General features: G+C 30.1%; 1 protein-coding gene across 2 annotated transcripts in view; it reads left to right on the forward strand.

Moving 5' to 3' along the window:
• Positions 1-20,745, forward strand: part of LOC145322286 (uncharacterized) — a 118,649-nt gene that overhangs the window by 67,924 nt on the left and 29,980 nt on the right. The window contains exons 3-5 of one of the 2 annotated variants that reach the window (XM_080164175.1): positions 8,938-9,006; positions 20,081-20,144; positions 20,645-20,713. In XM_080164175.1, the coding sequence (XP_080020301.1) occupies positions 8,938-9,006; positions 20,081-20,144; positions 20,645-20,713 (202 nt within the window). The remainder of the gene's footprint in view (positions 1-8,937; positions 9,007-20,080; positions 20,145-20,644; positions 20,714-20,745) is intronic. The other variant, XM_080164176.1, reaches the window with a different exon arrangement.

The following is a 20,745-nucleotide window of genomic DNA, read 5'->3' on the forward strand; positions in this document are numbered from 1 at the left end:
GCAATATTTAATTTAATTGGACTATCAAGTCATCTTTTTATAGAGCAGCTACTTTATGACTTGTATTGTTGGTATTTAAATACGTACGTTAGAAGTTACGTAATAAGGTTTTTAATTATTCGTATATTGATATGATGGATTTTGAAAAATTTATAAACATTTATCATTAAAATATAATACACAATTTTACTTATAATTTTTGATATCTATTGTAAAGTACTATAACATTTTTTAAAGCGAAGATTTTCTATTATTAGGGCCGGTCCGTCCTTCCGTCCGTAACGGATAGCTTTTTTCGTTGATTTAGGCATGTTAGAATTGGCCTATCGATTTCAAACTTTGCATGGCGATTATTGAGTAGTTAGGTACGATTTAGAAAGCGTAGTAACTCTATAATCATTACCAGAATGTCCGTACGTCCATTTTAAACATGTCGATTTTTTTTACAAATTTTCATGTGATCTAATCATCCGATTGATCTGATTTTTGGGTATATTAATTCCTGTGACAACAAAGTATAATGTTATAAGCGAAGCAACTCTATAATCAAGTCCTAAAAATGTAAGTATGTCCATAGACATTATCATTAAACAAATTTACTTACAATTTCGGTTCGACTCTTATACATTTATATTCTGATTATTCAGTTCTGACACTTTACACATGTTAATGTCCGTTTGTCCTACCGTTTCAGTGCTTCGCTTTTTTGGATGTTGTCATCCTTGTTTTACTAAAGTGAATTTTTGCTGCGCTATTAATGAACACACCTACCCTTGTCGTTCTCTGCATGATAACCAATTTATATTTGTTTTAAATCATTTTCCGGTGACACATTTAATTACTATGTAAAGTATTATTCTTGGATTTAGGCTGTTTCCGTCTTTGATGACAGCAAAATTTAGGGTTTGATTTTGTACAGTTTATAATATGTAAATATGAGTTTTTTTCGATAAATTTTTTTGTAGGTTTTTGATACTTTTTTTTAATATGTCTTAAAACATAGAGATTTTTATAAAAAAAATATCAATTAAACGTTTAAAAGCAGTATAAATTCGTGTTTATTTTTCCTTGTACTTTTTAACTTGCGTACATTCTCGTACAACTGAACTCGTACAACAGAACTCGATATTAAGATTTAGAATTGTAGCTACTCTAAAACTAGAGCCTATGTGCCCAAATGCCCTTTACAATTTCTTTGAGAGGACTTTCTTGTTTATGAATTTAATAATTGTTTGTTAAATTGTGTCCTTTGGTTTTATTTCTCTATTTTCATAAAACTATTAACTTGTTTTTGCTGCGATTCTTATGGATATATTTTGTCTTGTTTTTTTTGGAATTAGACGAGATTTGTTTACTAAGTTGAATTACATATTTTTAGTATTAAAAATTACAACTATAATATATCATTTTAATGCTTAATAAATTAATGAATACAAATAAAAATAACATATATTTTAAAACATAAATCTTTCTTTTTATATAAGAGAATAATTTTTATTAAAAAGTATTTATTTTGGCAAATTCTTTATACTAAAAGCCTGTTTTTTTATCTTATGTTAAATTCATGTTGCTGAACTACATAAATTTATTTCATTATACTTTTTAGGATAGTATGATCCTTAGTGTAATGGTAAAAAGTACATAGGTTTTCATTAGGGCTCTACGAGTCTACAACCGCCTATTTTTAGTTCGATCCGATTGCTATTAGAAATGTTTCCTTTTTTAAAGACGTAAACTTTAAAATATCTTATTCAGTCGGGTAAATAAAAATACCGTATCTATTTTGGCTCACGGCTGCATTGGGTACTTTGACTTTTAATGGCTGCAGATTGTCTTAAACTGAGAGACAACTGCGGCTTGTGTTGAAAATAGCAGCAGCAGTACTTGCTGCTTCCTATCCATATTCTTACTACTAGGAGTGTTTTGTTTGTTATAATTAATCCCTCCCCTCCCCCATCTGAATAGTCTTCTAATGAGGTCAAAGTATAATATTAAAATAAGCATCAGCTCTTAAATTATCTAACTTGGTTTATTGTTTAGCCCTATAAATCAAAAATGCAGTTTTTTTCTAGTAAGAAAAAGCAAAATTAGCCAGGACGTCATTTTTCTTGTTTATGAGATCTTTTGAGCAAATAAAAAGACATTTAGATATCCTGTTACTTTAATATATAGGATAAATAATAAGCACGACTTTAACGAAAGATAGAAAGCCATCGTAAAAATGATTTAGAAAGATAAAAAAGAATAAAGAAACGGTAGAGAAAAGTGGTTAAAATTAAAAGAGAGAGAGAGAGAGAGAGAGAGAGAGAGAGAGAGAGAGAGAGAGAGAGAGAGATAGAGAGATAGAGAGAGAGAGAGAGAGAGAGAGAGAGAGAGAGAGAGATGGATACAAGAAAGAGAGATATAGAGATATGGGAGAGAAAAGAAATAAGGATGAGTGTGTATTATATAAGTGTTACTTATAAACTATTTATTATCATACAAACTTACATGTTTAAATATTCTTTATTATATATTTCATGCTTTATTTATCAGATATATTAGTGTTTATTTGCTTACATGTATATTTTATGTATAACGCAGCATCGATTGTTATCTTGTAATAGAGAGTTCTGTATGGATTAGGCATAATGATTATCTAGAAGTTTGACAGAAACATCCCTTTAACTTTAAAATAATTCGTATGTATTTTTCCTTTAGGTGAGGTTAGGACATTGCAGGTATAGGCCCAGCAGAGGCTAGGCATTAACAAAGAGGTCCCTTTCTCCTATTTTTAAGTTATTACTAAAATTATAAAAGTAATGATATTAAAGAAATTATCCATTTTAAATAAACTCCTTTCAAGTTGTGTTTCCTGTGACCATTCGTGATGGTGTCTCAAACCTTACCTAACACAAAAACTAATACGATCCCTACGTGTTAGTAGATTTTTTTCAACGTTTATACTTTTTGTACGATTTCTTTCAATGATATGCTGTTTTAACAGCGATGTTTCTCTATGTTATTTTGCCATAAAGACTTATTAGAATAAGAAAGATTATTTTTTTTTTGACTTAATAAGCCTTATCGCAAAACTATACCTTTAATTTTTTATAAAGGACAAATATTAAAAATAATTCTGGTCGACCAAAAAAACTAATTCGTCTGTGAGATATGTAATCAGAGCTAAAAGGCACATGAAATCCCAAGAAAACTATTTTGTCTTCCATTATTTTCTTCTTATATATCATATAAGAAATTATTTTGTGTAGAAAAAAGAGGTATTTTAAGTCAATAATGATTGTTTGTTTGGAAAAAGAAAGCTTGTCAAATTGATATAGATGTTTTGAAAAATTGTAGTTTGTGGTATTTATTTTCAGATGTTATATCCCCGATTCTTTCTGTATGTAAGAGATGCGTGCGATGCTTAACAGGAATATAAAGATATGATTTCATATTAAATAACAAAATTTATTAGTCGAACTTATTCTTCGATAATATTGAACCAATTGTGCGTGAATTATTAGGTTTCATAAAATCAAGTCCAGCAATATTAATGCTATTTTTGGCACGTTTATCAACCCTTGATTCCGGCATTTAAAGCAACTTTTTGTTTTGCTTAACCTTTCCTATTTTGTTTACCTCATAAAAATGGCTTAAACGATCTCTAGTTAAATCTAAAACTGGATAATTAGGTTGTATTTCTAATCTAGAGGGATGGGACAACCATCAAATTTTAATTCAGCCATCTTTAGTCTTACTTACCCTAATTAAGCTACATTTATTGACTTTTAAAAGTAACTACAAAATTTAAATTCAGCCACAGCCGCACGTCAGTATAAAGTGATATTTTTTTTAGAAAATGACACTACTTTGAGTCTAAGAAATATCATTTAATAATACTCTAGTATTATCATGAGAAAACTTGTGATTGGTTCACAAATTAGATTTCTTAAAGATATTCCTACTTATAATTTTAATTGAAACTAGCGGATTCGCCCCTAGCCTCTAGGGGCTTTGCCCCAAGAGGTAATTTAAAAAAAATGTAGTACATGTGGTGGATCTTCACTTCATCTTCATCATATTATAATTATACATCATCAAATAAAAAAAAAAATTAGGATCCTCATCTTCTTCATACTATATAATTATACTTCATCAAAAAAAAAGAAAAAAAAAGAAAATGAGGGGGATATTTTCATTTTTGGGGGGTTGGGGGTGTCCCACCCCCCAAGAAAATAGCTTAAAATCACCACAGGACCAATAGGTATATACCCTGAAGAGTAGAATCCGATCGGTTCAGTGGTTACCGAGATCTTAAGCTTCAGACGGACGGACGGACGGACAGACAGACATCAAGCTACTTTGTATTATAGATGTGTATTGTAAGGAGGAAAAATACACAAAAGCATTTGTAGACTTAACTAGACAGAAACAGACAAAAATATAGACTAGGTAAAGCAGACATAAAAATATACAGACAGACCAAGTGATTATTTGTAAATAATATAGATAGTAATAAATGCAGACATAATGTATATTGTATTGTGTAAGGCAAACGTGTACTCGGGGATCCACAGATTTTACTGTTATGGAATTTAGAATCCAGACAATTAATAAAACAGTATAGGAACCCTTTTGCAACAAGATTCTAATTAGAGGTGTCTTCTTAAAAAAGAAACGCTAAATTGGCTTTAGGGAACACGTTCAACCAAATCTCATTATGTACAAATGCATCTCTTTATTTAAAAAGAAGTGTTATGAATCAGGGTTTAAAATCTTTGGAAAGTTATTGACAGGAGATAAAATCTAACATTCAAAGATTTTTTTATTACTTGATTTTTTATTTTTTTGTAAGGTTTGCTTTTTTACTATTTTTCAGGGTATCTAATATCCAGTTTCTGTACTCTGTCACGTCAAAATTCACTGGAACCCAAATATACACCTAAACAATATTTTATACGCATACAATACATGCTGATTATCCAGGGATCTTAAGGGATAAGACAATAGACTATAAATTGTTAGATATTACCGATGATGAACAAAATTACTTGTAAAAAAATGAAATTTATTGGTTCAAAAGTGTTTACATTGTTTTAACCATCCAATCAATTTTTAACAAATGTACCCAATGTTTTGAGTCATCGAATGAGAGATAATTTTTATAAAATTTTGGGACTAGAATAATTTACAGTCCAATATCCACTTTGTCCCTGTGATTATCATAAGGATCAGTTCAGGGGGAAAGGGTCTATGCAAAATCGCCAAATAAATGTTCTACATTTGTTCACAGCTGCAATTGTGTCGGCTGCGTCTGCTGATTTCTTAAATACAGTGCTGCTTAGGATTTTGAAAAGTTTCGATAGCTGATTATTATGATAGTTCGGCTGGCTGAAGATACCGAGTTCATGCTGTTTCATAAAAAATTATTCTATAGATTATTCTAAAATGAAGTAACCTTTACTTCCTGAGATAAAGAATCATAAACATATTTAAGTTAAGATTATAAAAGCTTTAACATTTGAGCATCTGCATGTACCCAAACTTTTTGTTTTAGATAATTCTATAGATCTTACCAATATTTATATGTAAATAATAGTTATTTATCGCATCGTATTATAGACAGCTTTCCACAGAAAATAAAATTGAAAATTATAAGATCAAAATCAGTATTGTTAACCCCGAGGGACCAAAGATCGGGCTAACAAAAATGGTATTATTTGTATGATATTTATTTTTATATCTGTGTAAAATTGTCTATAATACGATGCTACACATGATTTTTCAGTATAGCTGAGAACTGGTTCTAATCCAACGGAAATAAATCGGTTTCGAAGCCAAACTGTAATATTTATTCCAATCTTTTAAATGATAAGGAACGTTCAGTAGAACCTGATAACATAAAAAAGTTTAGCTCTATTATTGGTTTTTGAAATCTACAGAAAACTCTAATACATACACACAAACAATAAAAAAACGCATGTTAAGACAAACGGCGTATTCAAATGATAATATCTAAATATTAAAATAATATTTTAATGCCATGCACATATTTTTATTCTATCTTAAATCTGCAAATAATATTATCCTTATATAAAAGTAACAGAATATCTGCATTTGTGTGTGTGTATGTCTGTGTGTACCGAAGGATCTTGCTAACCGCAGAACCGATACGTTTCTTTTTTAATCCAAATTTACGATTTGATGGTTTGATTTTTAAAGAAAATTACCTAAACAAATTTAAAATCTAGAAAACCAACTTTGTATATCCATAAATAGCATATATCTAAGTGTTGATACTTGAACTTACATAAAGACATTGAAACAAAATGGCATTGTTTAACAAAATTTGGAAATTTTTGCCTGATATCATTGATGATAAGCATTTACAAATAATCCTATCCAATCTGTACCCTAACTTGCATAAATTTGGTATTGTTATTATCCCCTCTCTGTATCTGAAGCTAAAAATCTAGAAACATGCTAGTCCGAATTGGTTGTACTCTACAGAGTAGCTTTATATATGTCTACGGGTGGTTTTAGGTTTTTTTTCTCTGACCATCCTTGTCAGTCCATTATTCTAAACGTTTAGGCAAAGCAATTAGTCTTAACAACATATTTTATAATTTCCCTACTTTGTATAATTCAATTCTTGTTTAATTCCCCTTTTTTATCCTTGATTTTGTATTATGATTTCAAATTTGGTCACTCCAGCCTTATAAATCTATAAAAGATGATCTTCAACCATTTTTCTAAGTAGCACAACTACTCTATGTCTAGGTTTGTTATGCAAAATGTTTGACTGTCCGTCGGTCACTTAAAGGTTTCAAGATTGCTCCCCTCTTTAACACAAATTAAAGAAACTGAAACACAGTTGCATCTGACCTTCTGATGTATATGGCGCTATTTATAGAATTTTGTAATACACAACATTTTTCTAACCATAAATTTACTAAATATGTCATAAGATATGTAATTATTAGTTTGTTAAAATGTACTGTTCCTTCCTTAGTTATGTAAGTTTAATGTTGCTGCGCTACTTATGAATGTATGTTTCCTTGTTAGAATTTACAGAAAACTTATTGTGGATTTATCTTGGTGTGATCTCAGATTTGATGCCCTAATTTGGAATTTATAAACAGGACAAATCATTTGCAGTCGATTCAGGGATATAGGGGATAAGACGTAAAATATTCTACCTTTGTTAACCTAAAAATATTGAAGAAAGAATATCAGAGAGAGAGGGTACATTGTACTGTAAATGTAACTGTTGCAACGTTATTTTATTTTCTGACTCTCATATTTTGGTTACTCATATTTTGATAGGCTAGTTTGAAACTAGTAGTTGAGTTTAATGATTTTAATGGACATTATGAGTAAGTACCTCTTTTAATCTTTTATTTTATCCTCTATACAAAGCCCAATACAATTAACTTTGAACGTGAAGGGATATAGCGAGCTGACTTTGGTAATGGTTGTCATTTTACCCATTGCCCTTTTTCACTCTGCCATTTTTATGACCTTTTGGACAATTGGCACGTTTTGTAAACGAGGATTTTTATGTGGTAACAAGTTTTTTTTTAGATACCAGATATTTACTTATAGCTTTTAAAAGTTTCAGTTTACCCTCTTTTTTGTATGTCTTTATATTTCTACTAGCGACTGCGCTCCTAGAGGCCTCTAGGGGCAATTGTGGCTGGGGGAAGTCGACTCCCACACTTTCAATTGTGGTTTTCAAAAGAAAAGTGGAAATTTTTTTCGAGGGGTCATTTTTTTCTGGTGGCAATTTCTCTTTGGAGGGGCGTGTTACCCTTCTCAAAATAGTTATAAACCTTCCCAGAACCTATGAGAAGCTACCCTGTAAAGGAGAACCCTATCGGTTCAGTGGTTAGAGAGATTCCTCGGTCAGACAGAAACACAGACAGAGATCTTTAGCATAAGGATTTTTATGATGTTATTCTTTTATCATTTTTATCTTGGTGGCTTTTTGTGTTTAAAGATGTGAGTGTAATTCCAGACGTAATTAATAAGATAATAACATTTATATGCTTTGCATAAATTCTTCGGGATACTTATTGCCCTCGGAATAGGAATATGTTTTATCAAATAAAATTAGAACCTAAAAGAGGTAATTTTATCCGCAAGTAGCGCAACAATAACAGGATTATCGGCAAGTTAGAATGCTGTGTGTCCTGTGGTTGATAGGTATATCTATTCAATGAATGTGTTAGAAATATTTTTTCCAGATTAAAACTAGTTTTGTTAGCCCCGAGGTGCCGAAGTCACAGACTAACAAAACTGGTTTTGATATTAGATTGTACATTTTAATATCCGCTGAAAGCTGTTTATAATACGATACGATACATGGTTTTTTAGTGTGGCTTACAATCGATAAAAACTATTCCAATTCCCTTCCCTACCCACACAGATAACATTCAAGGCTAACTTTTTGCATGCTCTATCTTTGTCTTTTTAAACAAGGATGCGGCTTTTTGAAGCAAGCGAAGTTTAATCATTATATATAAAAAGAATCTTTCACCAGAAGAATTTAAAACCTGACTAACTAGTAACAAAGCAGTAGAATGTGTGAATGTCTTTGTTTCAAATAAAAACTATAAGATTAAACTATTGTATTGGATAGGGGTATGTTTTAAACTATTTTTACAGGTGGATCGTCACCTTACCTACAAGAAACAGTACCGTAAGATAGATAACTTTGGTTATTGCCTTAAAGGCATAAAAAATTCTGAAATGTCTTGACGCTATTATTTGTACTTTTTAGAGACGTTTTTTACTGATTTAAAAATGATTTTAGAATCACTTATGTATTCCAAATAATATTTAATGAAAATACCTTAAATTCTAAATATCTGAAATAGATTTTCCTGTAAAATATAAGGAGTGACGCCACTCCATAAAAATCTCCTTTCCTATGATGTTTTGTCTTATTTTTAGATAATTCCTACCAATCCTCCTAGCGATTCCTTGTTTGCTTGTAATACTCACACCGAGTCAGATATAAAGGTTAACTAACTTTTATTATTTGCTTTTGTCCTGAGGATTTTCTGCTTATATATTATATACTTTTAAGTTTTAGACGAAATAATATAAAAGTTAGGTATACCTATCTATATTGTAAATTCTTTAAAGTTTCTTAGTCTAAACTAAGAGTTAGGGTTCCCTGAGTCTGAAATAGCCCTTTACAATAAAGTAAGGCTTATGGAACCCTAATTCTAGACTACATGGATAAGATATATGTTATTAAACATAAAGCTAAGCCTAGGGTAGCCTATCTTAGTATTTAGATAGGTATGGCTTTTATATAATTCCAACTATTACTGAAGTATATTTACAAATGCATGCCAAAATGGTTGTATATATACAGGGTGGGGCAAATAAGACCGGACAAATTCTAACTTCTAAACAAATGAACATAAAATCGTCAATTTTAAAGATTTTATTGAATTTTAAAAACTGGCAAGCAAAATAGGAATATAACTATTAGATTATTCAATAAAATCGCCGACAGCCTCAATCACCGCCTTCACCCGCCCCCTAAACCGCCCGCAGGCCCTGGTCACCATGTCCATGTCCAAGCTGGCGAATTTCTCCTTGATGGTGGCAATGAGGGAGGTCTTTGTTGTATAGGCACGTCTATTGGTGTATGCTTCAAAGTAGCCCCAGGCCCAAAAGTCCATTGAATTAAGATCGGGCTGCTGGGAGGCCCCATTTCCTTAGGAACGTGAGTAACCGCAGGATCCAAATTCACCCAACTTTAACGCTACCCTTTGACACGGAGGCTCTTATTTAGACCACAGTTGAGCTGGAACGACGTTCTATACCTTTTTGGAAATGGCATGAAGATTCAGCTAGGGTTGTCAGCGCAATCCATAGTCTAAAATGAGTTTTTAAGTTCCATATGGGTCTCTAACGTCGAGAACCGAGAAATTTTCACGATTTCACACAATTTTTGACATCTTAAAATCTGCCACGTTTCACTTTGCCGGAATACTACAGCCAAACCACTTTAGATAGAGAGCTCTAGTCTTTTCTAGTGTCTTATTTATGTATCTAACAGTATCCCCAGCAAGTTGCATAACTTTACCTCATCTACAGATGGGCTGAGATTCGATTTAGTGGGCCCTAGTCAAGGATCCAGATTATTCCACCGGCGCATTTGGAATCTGCCTTGTTGAACATAAGCGCGGCCAGCTCGGAGTACGAGCCCATCTTCGTCCAAAGATTTTTTTGCTAAAAGGTAATTACCTAAGCTTTTTATAGTGGGGTCAAACGTCCTGATTGGTCAAGTAGTTTTGGCCCTATGGCCGTTTAAAGTTTGTCCGGTCTTATTTGCCCCACCCTGTATATTGTACAGCCATATCGTTCTAATCCAATGCTCATGTAATTCACTTGAATTAAGACTTTGTCTTAATTAGATATAAAAATGCACCTGCTTATAGGCCAAGCATGTCCCCTGTTTTTGATGAAAGCTAAAGAATTTAAATATGGCGGAATTTTGTACAGTTTGTCGAGAGCTTGTTAATTTAGGCTGTTAAGATTTCAAACCTTGCATGAGATTCCGGTAATAATTAGGTTAATTGTTTTAACTTTGCAATTGCCACTAGAATTTTCGGACTACAATTTAATTTTGCTATAAACCTGTGTTCTTTTTTCTTTTTTTTGGATAAGAAATAATGACCTATCCACTGATAAATCCTTAAACGATTAGGAACAAAACATGTATGATCTCTGCAATTATGTCTATATTTTACGACAGATCGAATTCGAATTTTTTTTATTCAACGCTAAATTCAAAATGTTTTATTGTTTGTTAGTCCGACTGTATTATTTGTTGAGCTTCGCCTAACTGGAACATGTCATCCGTGTCATTTACAAACGATATGCAATAAAGATAATTGCAGAGAATATTTAGTTTACAAGAAAAAGCTTGAAAAATTAACTTAATAGTAGCATATTTGTTAAGTAAAGGGAGGAGTAGGAAAATAGGGTTGTTTGTGAATAATCGTTCTTATTAAAATTTTAACTTGGCTATATGTTACTTTTAGAAGTTGAACTATAATATTTTTTCAAGGAAAAAGTCACTATTTTTCAAATGGACGCAAAAATTATAACATTACAAACAAAATAAAGCGGCTCCCTAAGCCTTCCAAAGCTAAAGATAGAAAAAGATATAGAGAAAAATAGAGAGAGAGAGAGAGAGAGAGAGAGAGTGAGAGAGAGAGCGAGAGAGTGAGAGATAGAGAGTTTATACCTTTATTCCTGTATCATTGCTTTCTTACCATATTTAGTTCTGTATAACAGTTAATTGTTTCCTTTTTCATATAAAACGCTGCAATCTATTTTTTACTTATCAAAATAATATCCGTGTTGTTTATTAAAATTTGCGCTAAAAAGTATCAATTATTTTTTTGTTTACTTCCTGACTAGAATATAAAACAAAAAGTGTGAATGAATGTAATTTTTAAAAATCTGTAAATTTTTAAATTCTAAATCAGCATTTCGAAGATGTTTCAGCTTTAAACAATTTCATTATCCTATTGTATGAAATAGTTATTTTTTGTCCGTCGCTATATACTTTAAAAGAAGTTTAACATCGGTCCCAGGATTTTTACATTTAAGTATTGGAATGGGTTTAAGCTAATTTGCTTTTCACTGCCTCCCATGGATGACATGCTCACAGTAGAGTATTCATTTATTTCTGATGTTTATTTAATTCATATTTTGAAGTAAAATAGAAACACTAAACAGTAAAATCAGCAATATCTAATCAATCATGTTGTGTAGAAAACATGGCTTTATGCTAAAACTGTTGTTACACATTTTTATGTACATTTTCAAATATAAAAAGTTGAAGCAAACCACATTTAAATTGTAAGCCAAAAATAATATCAACGTTGAAATATTTTTTAAGATTAAAAACAAAGTTTTTAAACTATAGTATTCAAATTTTATGATGAACAACGACTAGCTATCGATATGTTGATTTCTTTCCTAATTTGTAGATTCTAAATACAATTTAATATCCAAACATTACTACTTGATACAATTATCTAGCTACTCTATAACATTACTATTATTTTTGGTTTTATTGTATCCTCACTATTATTTTTGTGCAACATTATTTTTCAGAATAAATATTGGTATTATTGTATCCCAACTATTATTTTCATGCAACATTATTGTCCAGAATAAATATTGGTATTATTGTATCCCAACTATTATTTTCATGCAACATTATTGTCCAGAATAAATATTGGTATTATTGTATCCCAACTATTATTTTCATGCAACATTATTTTTCAGAATAAATATTGGTATTATTGTATCCCAACTATTATTTTCATGCAACATTATTGTCCAGAATAAATATTGGTATTATTGTATCCCAACTATTATTTTCATGCAACATTATTGTCCAGAATAAATATTGGTATTATTGTATCCCAACCATTATTTTTGTGCAACATTATTGGCCCGAATAATTATGCATCACAAGAGTGATCTAGAAAAATCAGGGAAAAGGGGGATAGAACAATACGAGATAAATAATTTGAATTACTTAACAACAGAGCCAAAAAGGTTGTCTGTTTATTGATGGATTGTTAAGATTGTATACCTAATCGGCCTAAAAAAGTAATGTTTAGTTATCTATTAATGCCTGTAAAAACTAAAACTTATAAGACGTTTTTGCTAGATATAGATTGCTTAATTATTTTTCTTTTAATTTCTGCTATTTTCGTTACTAATGACTTCGGCAATAGCATTTAATAGCTTCATCTTAAGCTAGAATAGGTGGGGTGAATGGGCTGTTATTAAAACCTACTGTAGGCTAACGAGATCTCAGTGAACATAGAGACAGATGGACAACCTATTTTATTAGTTTAAAGAATGGATATATAACATTCCATCCATCCCTGTAGATGAAATAAAAACATGACATACTTTTGGATAGAATCTTCTTTTTTAAGCGGTTTAAAAAAATGATTATTTACTGTGATAACACTACAGTTTCCAATAAGAAATATTCTGCGATACCGCTGAAAAAAATAACCATAGAAACATATATCGTCGTGTATTTTTAAACAATTTTCCTTAAACCAAACCGCAATGGAAAGTTTTATAATTTTGTTATTTTGAATTGATATTCTGCCCAAATTGTCATAAAGAATGAATTACAATTGACCAATGGTAAAATTTATAGTGGCCTCTCATTGGCTAATTTTTTTGTTACGTCATAATCAGTCAGAAATGTGTGTTCCAAAATATGTACAAACGAGTTTTTTTTTAAACTTTAAACTGTAAAATACAGAAGGATACATTTGTAAACATTTTATTACTAAATTGATTGTTGTACAAATATCATATTAATTTTTCTAGTTTGGCTTTGAAACCAACTAGTAACCGCAGGATTAGAACCGGTTCTCAGCCATACTGAAAAATCATGTATAGCATTGTATTACAGAGAATTTTCCATGAACAATTAGCGAGTTTTATTATCCTAGAAATTCGGCCCATCAGGGCAAACAAAATTGGTTTTAATCTTATCATTTTTCATTTATTATCCGCAGAAAGCTGTTAATGATATGATGCAATAAATAAATATAACTGTATAACATTTTTCTGTTTATTAAGTTGACTTATAGATGCATTGATACTTATGAACAACATTGTCCTTGTTTTTAATTATTTTGGACGTAAAACTTTATACAATCATTCATAATATGAAATGAACATTAAGTTATGACTTTTATTTCTTCTGTGTGTTTGTTTTATACACATTTGGACTTAGTCATGCACAGGGAAATAATAATTTTAGAAAAAAAAGGACTTCATAACTTATTTTTAGTGAATCTTTGAAATAGAATTGCAAAATTTTAGTTTATAATTTATTAGTTTTCATTTTTTTTTTATAATACTAACGGTTTTGCCCCATGTACCTAGGGAAAGGCACAAAAAATAGCCTGAAACCTTCCCAAAACTTCCCAAATGTAAAGAAATCAATCGATTCTGTTGTTAGTGAAATCTTTACTGACAAACAAACAAAAAATTCACTTCTTTGATATGATAGGATTGAAGCAAAATATTTTTTTTTTTTTTGGGGGGGGGGGGATTTTCTACAGCTTTCTTATTTAAAAAAATAATATCCTTCCTATATCCATTTTCTTAATTTCCATTAATGTTGTAGGCATTCCGTTGTTTACAAACATCTAAACATCAAATATTCCTTCATCGCGGACAAATAATTTGTTACTCGACAGCATATAGCTTTATGCCTGTTGATTTATAAATATATTGAAATAAAAACTGACAGTGTGCATATTATTGGCTATAAAGATGACATTGCTTTGAAATATGCTTGATGTTCAGAAAATGCAACAAACATACTATCAGTGTTCCATCACGCTCGCAAACTGTTCAAAATTGCCAATAAACATAGTCGCAAAATATTGAAACATAAAAATTGGTCATCAAAATATTCGGTAAAATTTTTGAAATTGACATTTTTAATATAAACGGGTTTAACAACTTTTTTCAATAATTTTTTTTGCTATATTTTAGTAGAAATAGCATCACTCCATTGAAAATCAGGGATCTTAGGGGATAAGTCGATGTATAATGGATCATGTAACTACCTAATTATGGTAAACATAATAATTCATGATGTACATTTAAACTTTCTGGTTGTGTGGAATTTAACATTTTTTAATTTACTTCAATTTTCAATTAACTACTTCCAAATTGAAATAAAACATTACGCTATGCAATTTAGGATGCGCTTTAGATTTTATCATTTATTTTAATTTCAGCAATTCTACTAAGTATTCGGGTGCCTAATAATTCTTCTTTCAATTAATTGATATTGGACTTTTAAATAGTTTCAAAGACACACCTCTTGGATGTTTTATCTTATCTGCAAAATTACTATACTTGCAAAAATGCTATTCTGCAAAAAACACATTCTTAATTATTGTATACTAGAATCTTAAGGAAAAAGACACTGGACATTAAATTGATGCAAACCACCAATTACAAAAAAAAAAGATAATTATTGGTGAAAAAGTTTGAACAATGAAGGTTTGTTAAATCTAATCAAGATTTAATAAAAGTTCCCAAAGTGTTTAGCTAGTTTACATATAATTTTTATTTTTAATAAGATTGAGGATTGATAAGAGCAAAGCTTAGATATGGATTTTTGCAGCTAAAGTAGGAAGTATGCAGTTCGAAAACTAATATATATTTATCTGCTAAATCATGTTTTTATAATGTAAAGAAAAACAAGTTCGTTTGCTTATCTATTGAACACCCATTTTGAAGATTTATTACTAATTTGAAATTAAAGATGAAATGTTTAGAATTTATGAGCAAAAAGTTTTTGTAATAAATGCATTAAATTTCCTTTTCAGTTGCGCGTCTATATTTTTGGGTTTATAGAAAGAATTTGAAAATTCAAGCATAAATTGTTCCCTTTTCTACTTTATCTTATTTGTAATTTAATTATCTTGTTATTGCTGTACTACTCGAATGATCAGATTTAGCCATTGTCTTTACTTAGATATCATAATAGAGGCTTTGCCTCTGGTGTCTAATATTTTATTCAGTATATTCAGAGAAAATATAAATTTCGAATAGTTATTTTATACAGCTTTTACAGAATATTAAAATGGAAAATTATAAGATTTAAACCAGTCTTGTTAGCCTCCAGGAGCCAAAGGGCTAATAAAACTGGTACTAATTTTTGATTTTTATTTTAATATTCGTAAAAAATTATCTGCAATACGATGTTTTATAATTCTTTTCAACATAGCATATTAATCGGTTTAAAAGCTATACTGGAAAATATTTTCCTTTAAATGCTTAACTTACTTTCCTCCAAAAAGCTAAAGCTCACATCATGATTTAAAGGGATATTCCCTTTAAAGAAGAACCCAATATATCCAGCGCCTTTTGGTTTTGAAAAACATCCTACTGTTTCTATATACGAATTATTAATTACATTACTAGAAAATGAAAAGAGAAATTTAATTGTATAAAACCACAAAATTAAATGATCTGAAACCCTAAAAACTATTTTGGTAACAAGTGTAATTATCAAAATTATTATCAATGATACCATTAGGATTTTTTTTTTATTTTCGTCTGGCTAAAAAAATTGCACTAAAAATTAATCAAAATAAGTCCAGCATTAATTGTTTTTGTTTGAATATTTTTTTATTAATTCTTACAGAAAAAATACATACAAATATGAATACCATACTAATTTTTAGGACAAAATTTAGCATTAGAATTGCTTATGATACAAGATATGTACTATACATGTTTGTTATTTCCAAAACTGAAATAATATCTTCCACCCTTGTAGTGATGCTTGTATAATACAAATATACAAATTTTCTGCATTAAAATTTGGTGCCCTGGATTTTCATTATAGTACTATGCATGTATATTATGCCAGGGATCTTAGGGCATAAGAAAATGGAAGATAAATTTGTGTATACCTTCAATTATAATAAAAATTGCCTCCTATAAATTTAGATTATTGGTGGAAAAGTTTCAACAAGGTTTAAATTTAAAAGTAAAGTGTTTTTAAACTTTGGGTGCCACAATATTATTTACAAATCAATGTCCCTCCATCCCTGATACAATCAATATTTTCTTTGCTAATTGATTATTTTAAGAAGTGATTATTTTCTAAATAATATTTCCGTACGTATATATTTCATTTGTCATTCATTAATAATATATTTATAACTCAGTTTACTTAACATAAGCAGTTAACATTTGCACACACAATCTCTATTTCATAGCACAGACACACTTGCAGTAGAAATACTCTTAGTTTAATGAATAAAAATATTCTAGATAAAATGCGATGCTACACTGAAATAAAATTTAAAACTTTCGTTTCATTCACCAATTAAAAAAACTTACACTTACACTCAAACATAAATCTAAATATACTCCTTATTTCCAAATAAAACAGGATTTAGCCAAATAGTTTTTTTAAATCTAAAATATATGTAAAATATATTGTAACTGTTGTAGTTTTGATTTACTTAAAAATTTGTAAATGATCAAATTTAGAAAGTTTGGCACAAGACACTTACAAGCCTCCCCTCAACAAAAATCATCTAGTATGGAACTTGAGTGAATTGAGGGTTACCAAAGTTAAAAATCAAATGATTTTATAAGTTTTAGTTTGACACTTTATTAAGAAAATTAAAATGTCATTGTCAATTATAAGATTTTTAAATTATTTATCATTTTATACTTTTAAATGGACGTTTGTTTTGATTTTCATTGAATTGTAAAAAGAAATTATTTTTTCATAAATTTTCAAGAGTGTTTATTGAAAATTCATTTTCATTTTTTCATTTAATAACAAATTTTAGTTCTTAAACAAGGAAAAAAGTTATTTAGTCACTTAAGTAGACTCTAGTCTAGTGATGACCCCTGTAGTCAAATGCATAACACACCCTGAAAATCATTAAGAATTTATTCAAAAATATCCAACATTGACTTTTATGCTTTTTTGTTGGTGCTGTTTGTTCAGTGCTGTGATTTAGTGAGGCTGTTTTTTCTCAGGGCTGTACGAATAGGTAAAAAAATTAGTATAAAAGCCATAATTACCTTTTACATCATAATTTAAAAGATAAGGATTTCTAACTTGTATCTAATTATTTTTATTTAAAATCAAAATCTGTTGCTTTTCTCAAACCGGCCATTTCTTGACCACTGAATCCCCTTCCCCTTAGTTCAATTTTTGAAGAATACGTATTTCTAGCCCCTGTGAGGTCTCCACGGGTTACTATCCCTGCGAGGCTATTCTAACCTTATCTAAAAAGGTTCTTTCCTGGACAATTTGCAATGTGTGCAATACTAATAAATTAATATATATATTTTTGACATATGAGATTTAATTTAAAACTTGCAGAATAATATAAAATATACCCTTTTCTGAAAGGTAGTGTTTTGAAATGGCGGAAAGTATTGTGCAAAAAGTTTTACTGCAGTTGCAATTTATTCCTCCCTATTTTGTAATGTTATAATGTAAAAAGATGAAATTCACTTAAATTTTTTTTTGAAAAGCTTAAAACTTCCTAAGGTTCTGCTTATATCAGCATTTAAATTTCTTTATTCAGACAGTAACAGTTATTTTTGAATTCATAATTCATTAGGTATTTAATTTTGCAATGGCTTAGACAAAAATTTGGGGTATACCCTATAATCATTCAGTTTTAGTTTGTTATTTATATTAGTTTTAGATATTTTGGTTCAATTATTACTTTTGTATTAACTATTATTAAAATAGAAAGACTTTAACGAATGTACAAACCTATATTGCTAGGATAACTTTTCAATTTTATTTTTTTAAAGCGAAGCTTTTCTACATTTTCTAAATTCCATACCGGATCGCATCGTTAATTTAGGCACGTTAAAAATGTTAAATCGATTTTAGGCTGGGCATAATGATTCCTCTAACAGTAATGTACAAAATAGAAAGCTTAGCAAATCTATAATTATTAACAGAAAGTCAGTGTGTACATATTTAACATGATTTATTATATTTTATTCTTGAAACAAAACATATGAATATGAAATATACGTGATATCAAGGATGACAACATCCATAAGTAGCGAAGCTCAAAAATTATGAATGGATGTCAAAAAAAATGCTATAAAGCAGTTTCATACAATAAACATTAATGTTGATAAAATAGGAAAATAAGGAAACCTTAAAAATCACGCAACCTTAAAAACCACGAAAATTTTAAAATCTAGGAATCGATCTAGCATCGCAATTTATAGACAAATCTTAATGAAACTTGATAAGAATATGTAGAATATAAGCATATGCAATTCCTGATAATTTCAGCCACAAATTATGAATAGGAATCGAGAAAACCATAGAAAACCTAAAAATCTAGGAATCGATCTAGCACCCCAACTAATAGAAAAACCGTAATAAAACTTGAAGAAAACATGTAGAATGTAAATTTAAACAATCCCTGAAAATTTAAGCCCATTATCTTAAAAAGGAGTTAAGAAAATTACAAAAACATGAAAATCTAGGAATCAATCTAGCACCCCAAACAACAGACAGATGGACAAATAATGTATAGATTAGATGGGCATATGTTGTAAGAATCTTCACTAAAAATTTCAGCTGTCTATCTTTTCTAGGAGCCGAGAAAATCACGTTTCCCCCAATTTGTCTCAGACGGACAGACGGACAGACGGACAGACGGACAGACGGACGGACAGATGGACGGACAGACGGACGGACATTTCGAATTATAGAGTAGCTTCGCTACTAAAAATAAGACGAAGACCAAAATACATAACATTTGTGTCACTTTTGATTCCTGTGACGTCATATAATGAGGAAGATGAGAGGAGAAGTGGGAAATAAAACCCCTAAAAAAGAGATGGAGAATATGACGTCAAAAGTGGTGCAAAAGTTATGTATTTTGGTCTTCGTCTAAGAATAATAATTCTCGCAGTGATAAGGCACAATAATATAAGCAAATCATCTCTTTAATTAGGTCTCAAAATGTAAGTACATCCTTAATAAACATTCCGTAATTAAATAATTTTGTGATTGGATATATTTTCATTAAGATTTCAGAATACGTTGTTACTCTACATTTCTTAATGCTCGTTTTCTGGCAGTCTAATTTGTTAAGCTTTACTTAAACTGATGCTGTCATCCTTGTTTAATAAAGTTTTAACATTCTTAAAAACACTTACACAACTAATTTATATCGCTAGTTGCTTGGCCCATAGTATCTATGAAAGAGCATGGATGTCGCGATAATAGCCTAAAACCAGAAAAAATCATTTTAAAAAAAGAACAGGCAATTCAAATAAATATTTTCAGAGATTTGTAGCTTCAGAAAAAATATTAATACTTTTTTTACACGGTTAATGTTGTCTATAATACTTAGTTACAAATATAACATTTTTTTAGGTTTGTATTACAAATCCCCCTGGGGCTTTAACATCTGGCATTAGTGAACCAGCTTTTCCACTAGGTAAAAATTCTATCTATGATAATATTTTAGTTATATTTTTTTAGGTTTGTATTACAAATCCCCCCGAGGCTTTAACATCTGCCGGTTGTGCACCAGCCATTCCACCAGGTAAAAAAATAAAGAAGCTGTCTATAATGCCTATAATAGAAAAAATGACGTCATACAATACAAATGACCAACGACAGGACTGTGTACATTGTAATTAACCGATCGTATACTGGCCTATCATTGGTCATTTGTAGTTGGGCACTATAAGCTGATTCAAAATAAACAATAAAGGGTCAAAAGCCTCAGACTAAACAGAACATGTTGAAAGTCGAAGTCTTTTATATTTCAAGGCCATCCTTATGGTTTGGTTTATTAAAACCGTTCTATTAATTTCAAACTTTGTATGATAATTCTGGACACAGCTGGATACAATTTTAAAAGAAAAGCAACTCTTAAATTTTACAAAAAAAGTGTCATTTTGCCAACCAATTTAAATTAAATTAAAGCACCCAAATGTTTGGGTCAGCGGCTAAGATATTGTGGTTATAACACTTTGGGTACCAGTGTAATTTACATATCAATGTCCCCTCCCTTCCTGTTTATTATACCCTTATTGCTAGGTTGTGAGTGTGATGTTGAATCTGGAACCGGATGTGATGAAGGATTTTCTTGTTCAGAAAGAAACTGCAAGGAAATTCACTTTTAAAGTCAATGTGTTAAA

This window comes from Acartia tonsa, chromosome 6 (assembly GCF_053477335.1).
Source record: "Acartia tonsa isolate MP-2025a chromosome 6, ASM5347733v1, whole genome shotgun sequence".
NCBI lineage: Eukaryota > Metazoa > Arthropoda > Copepoda > Calanoida > Acartiidae > Acartia > Acartia tonsa.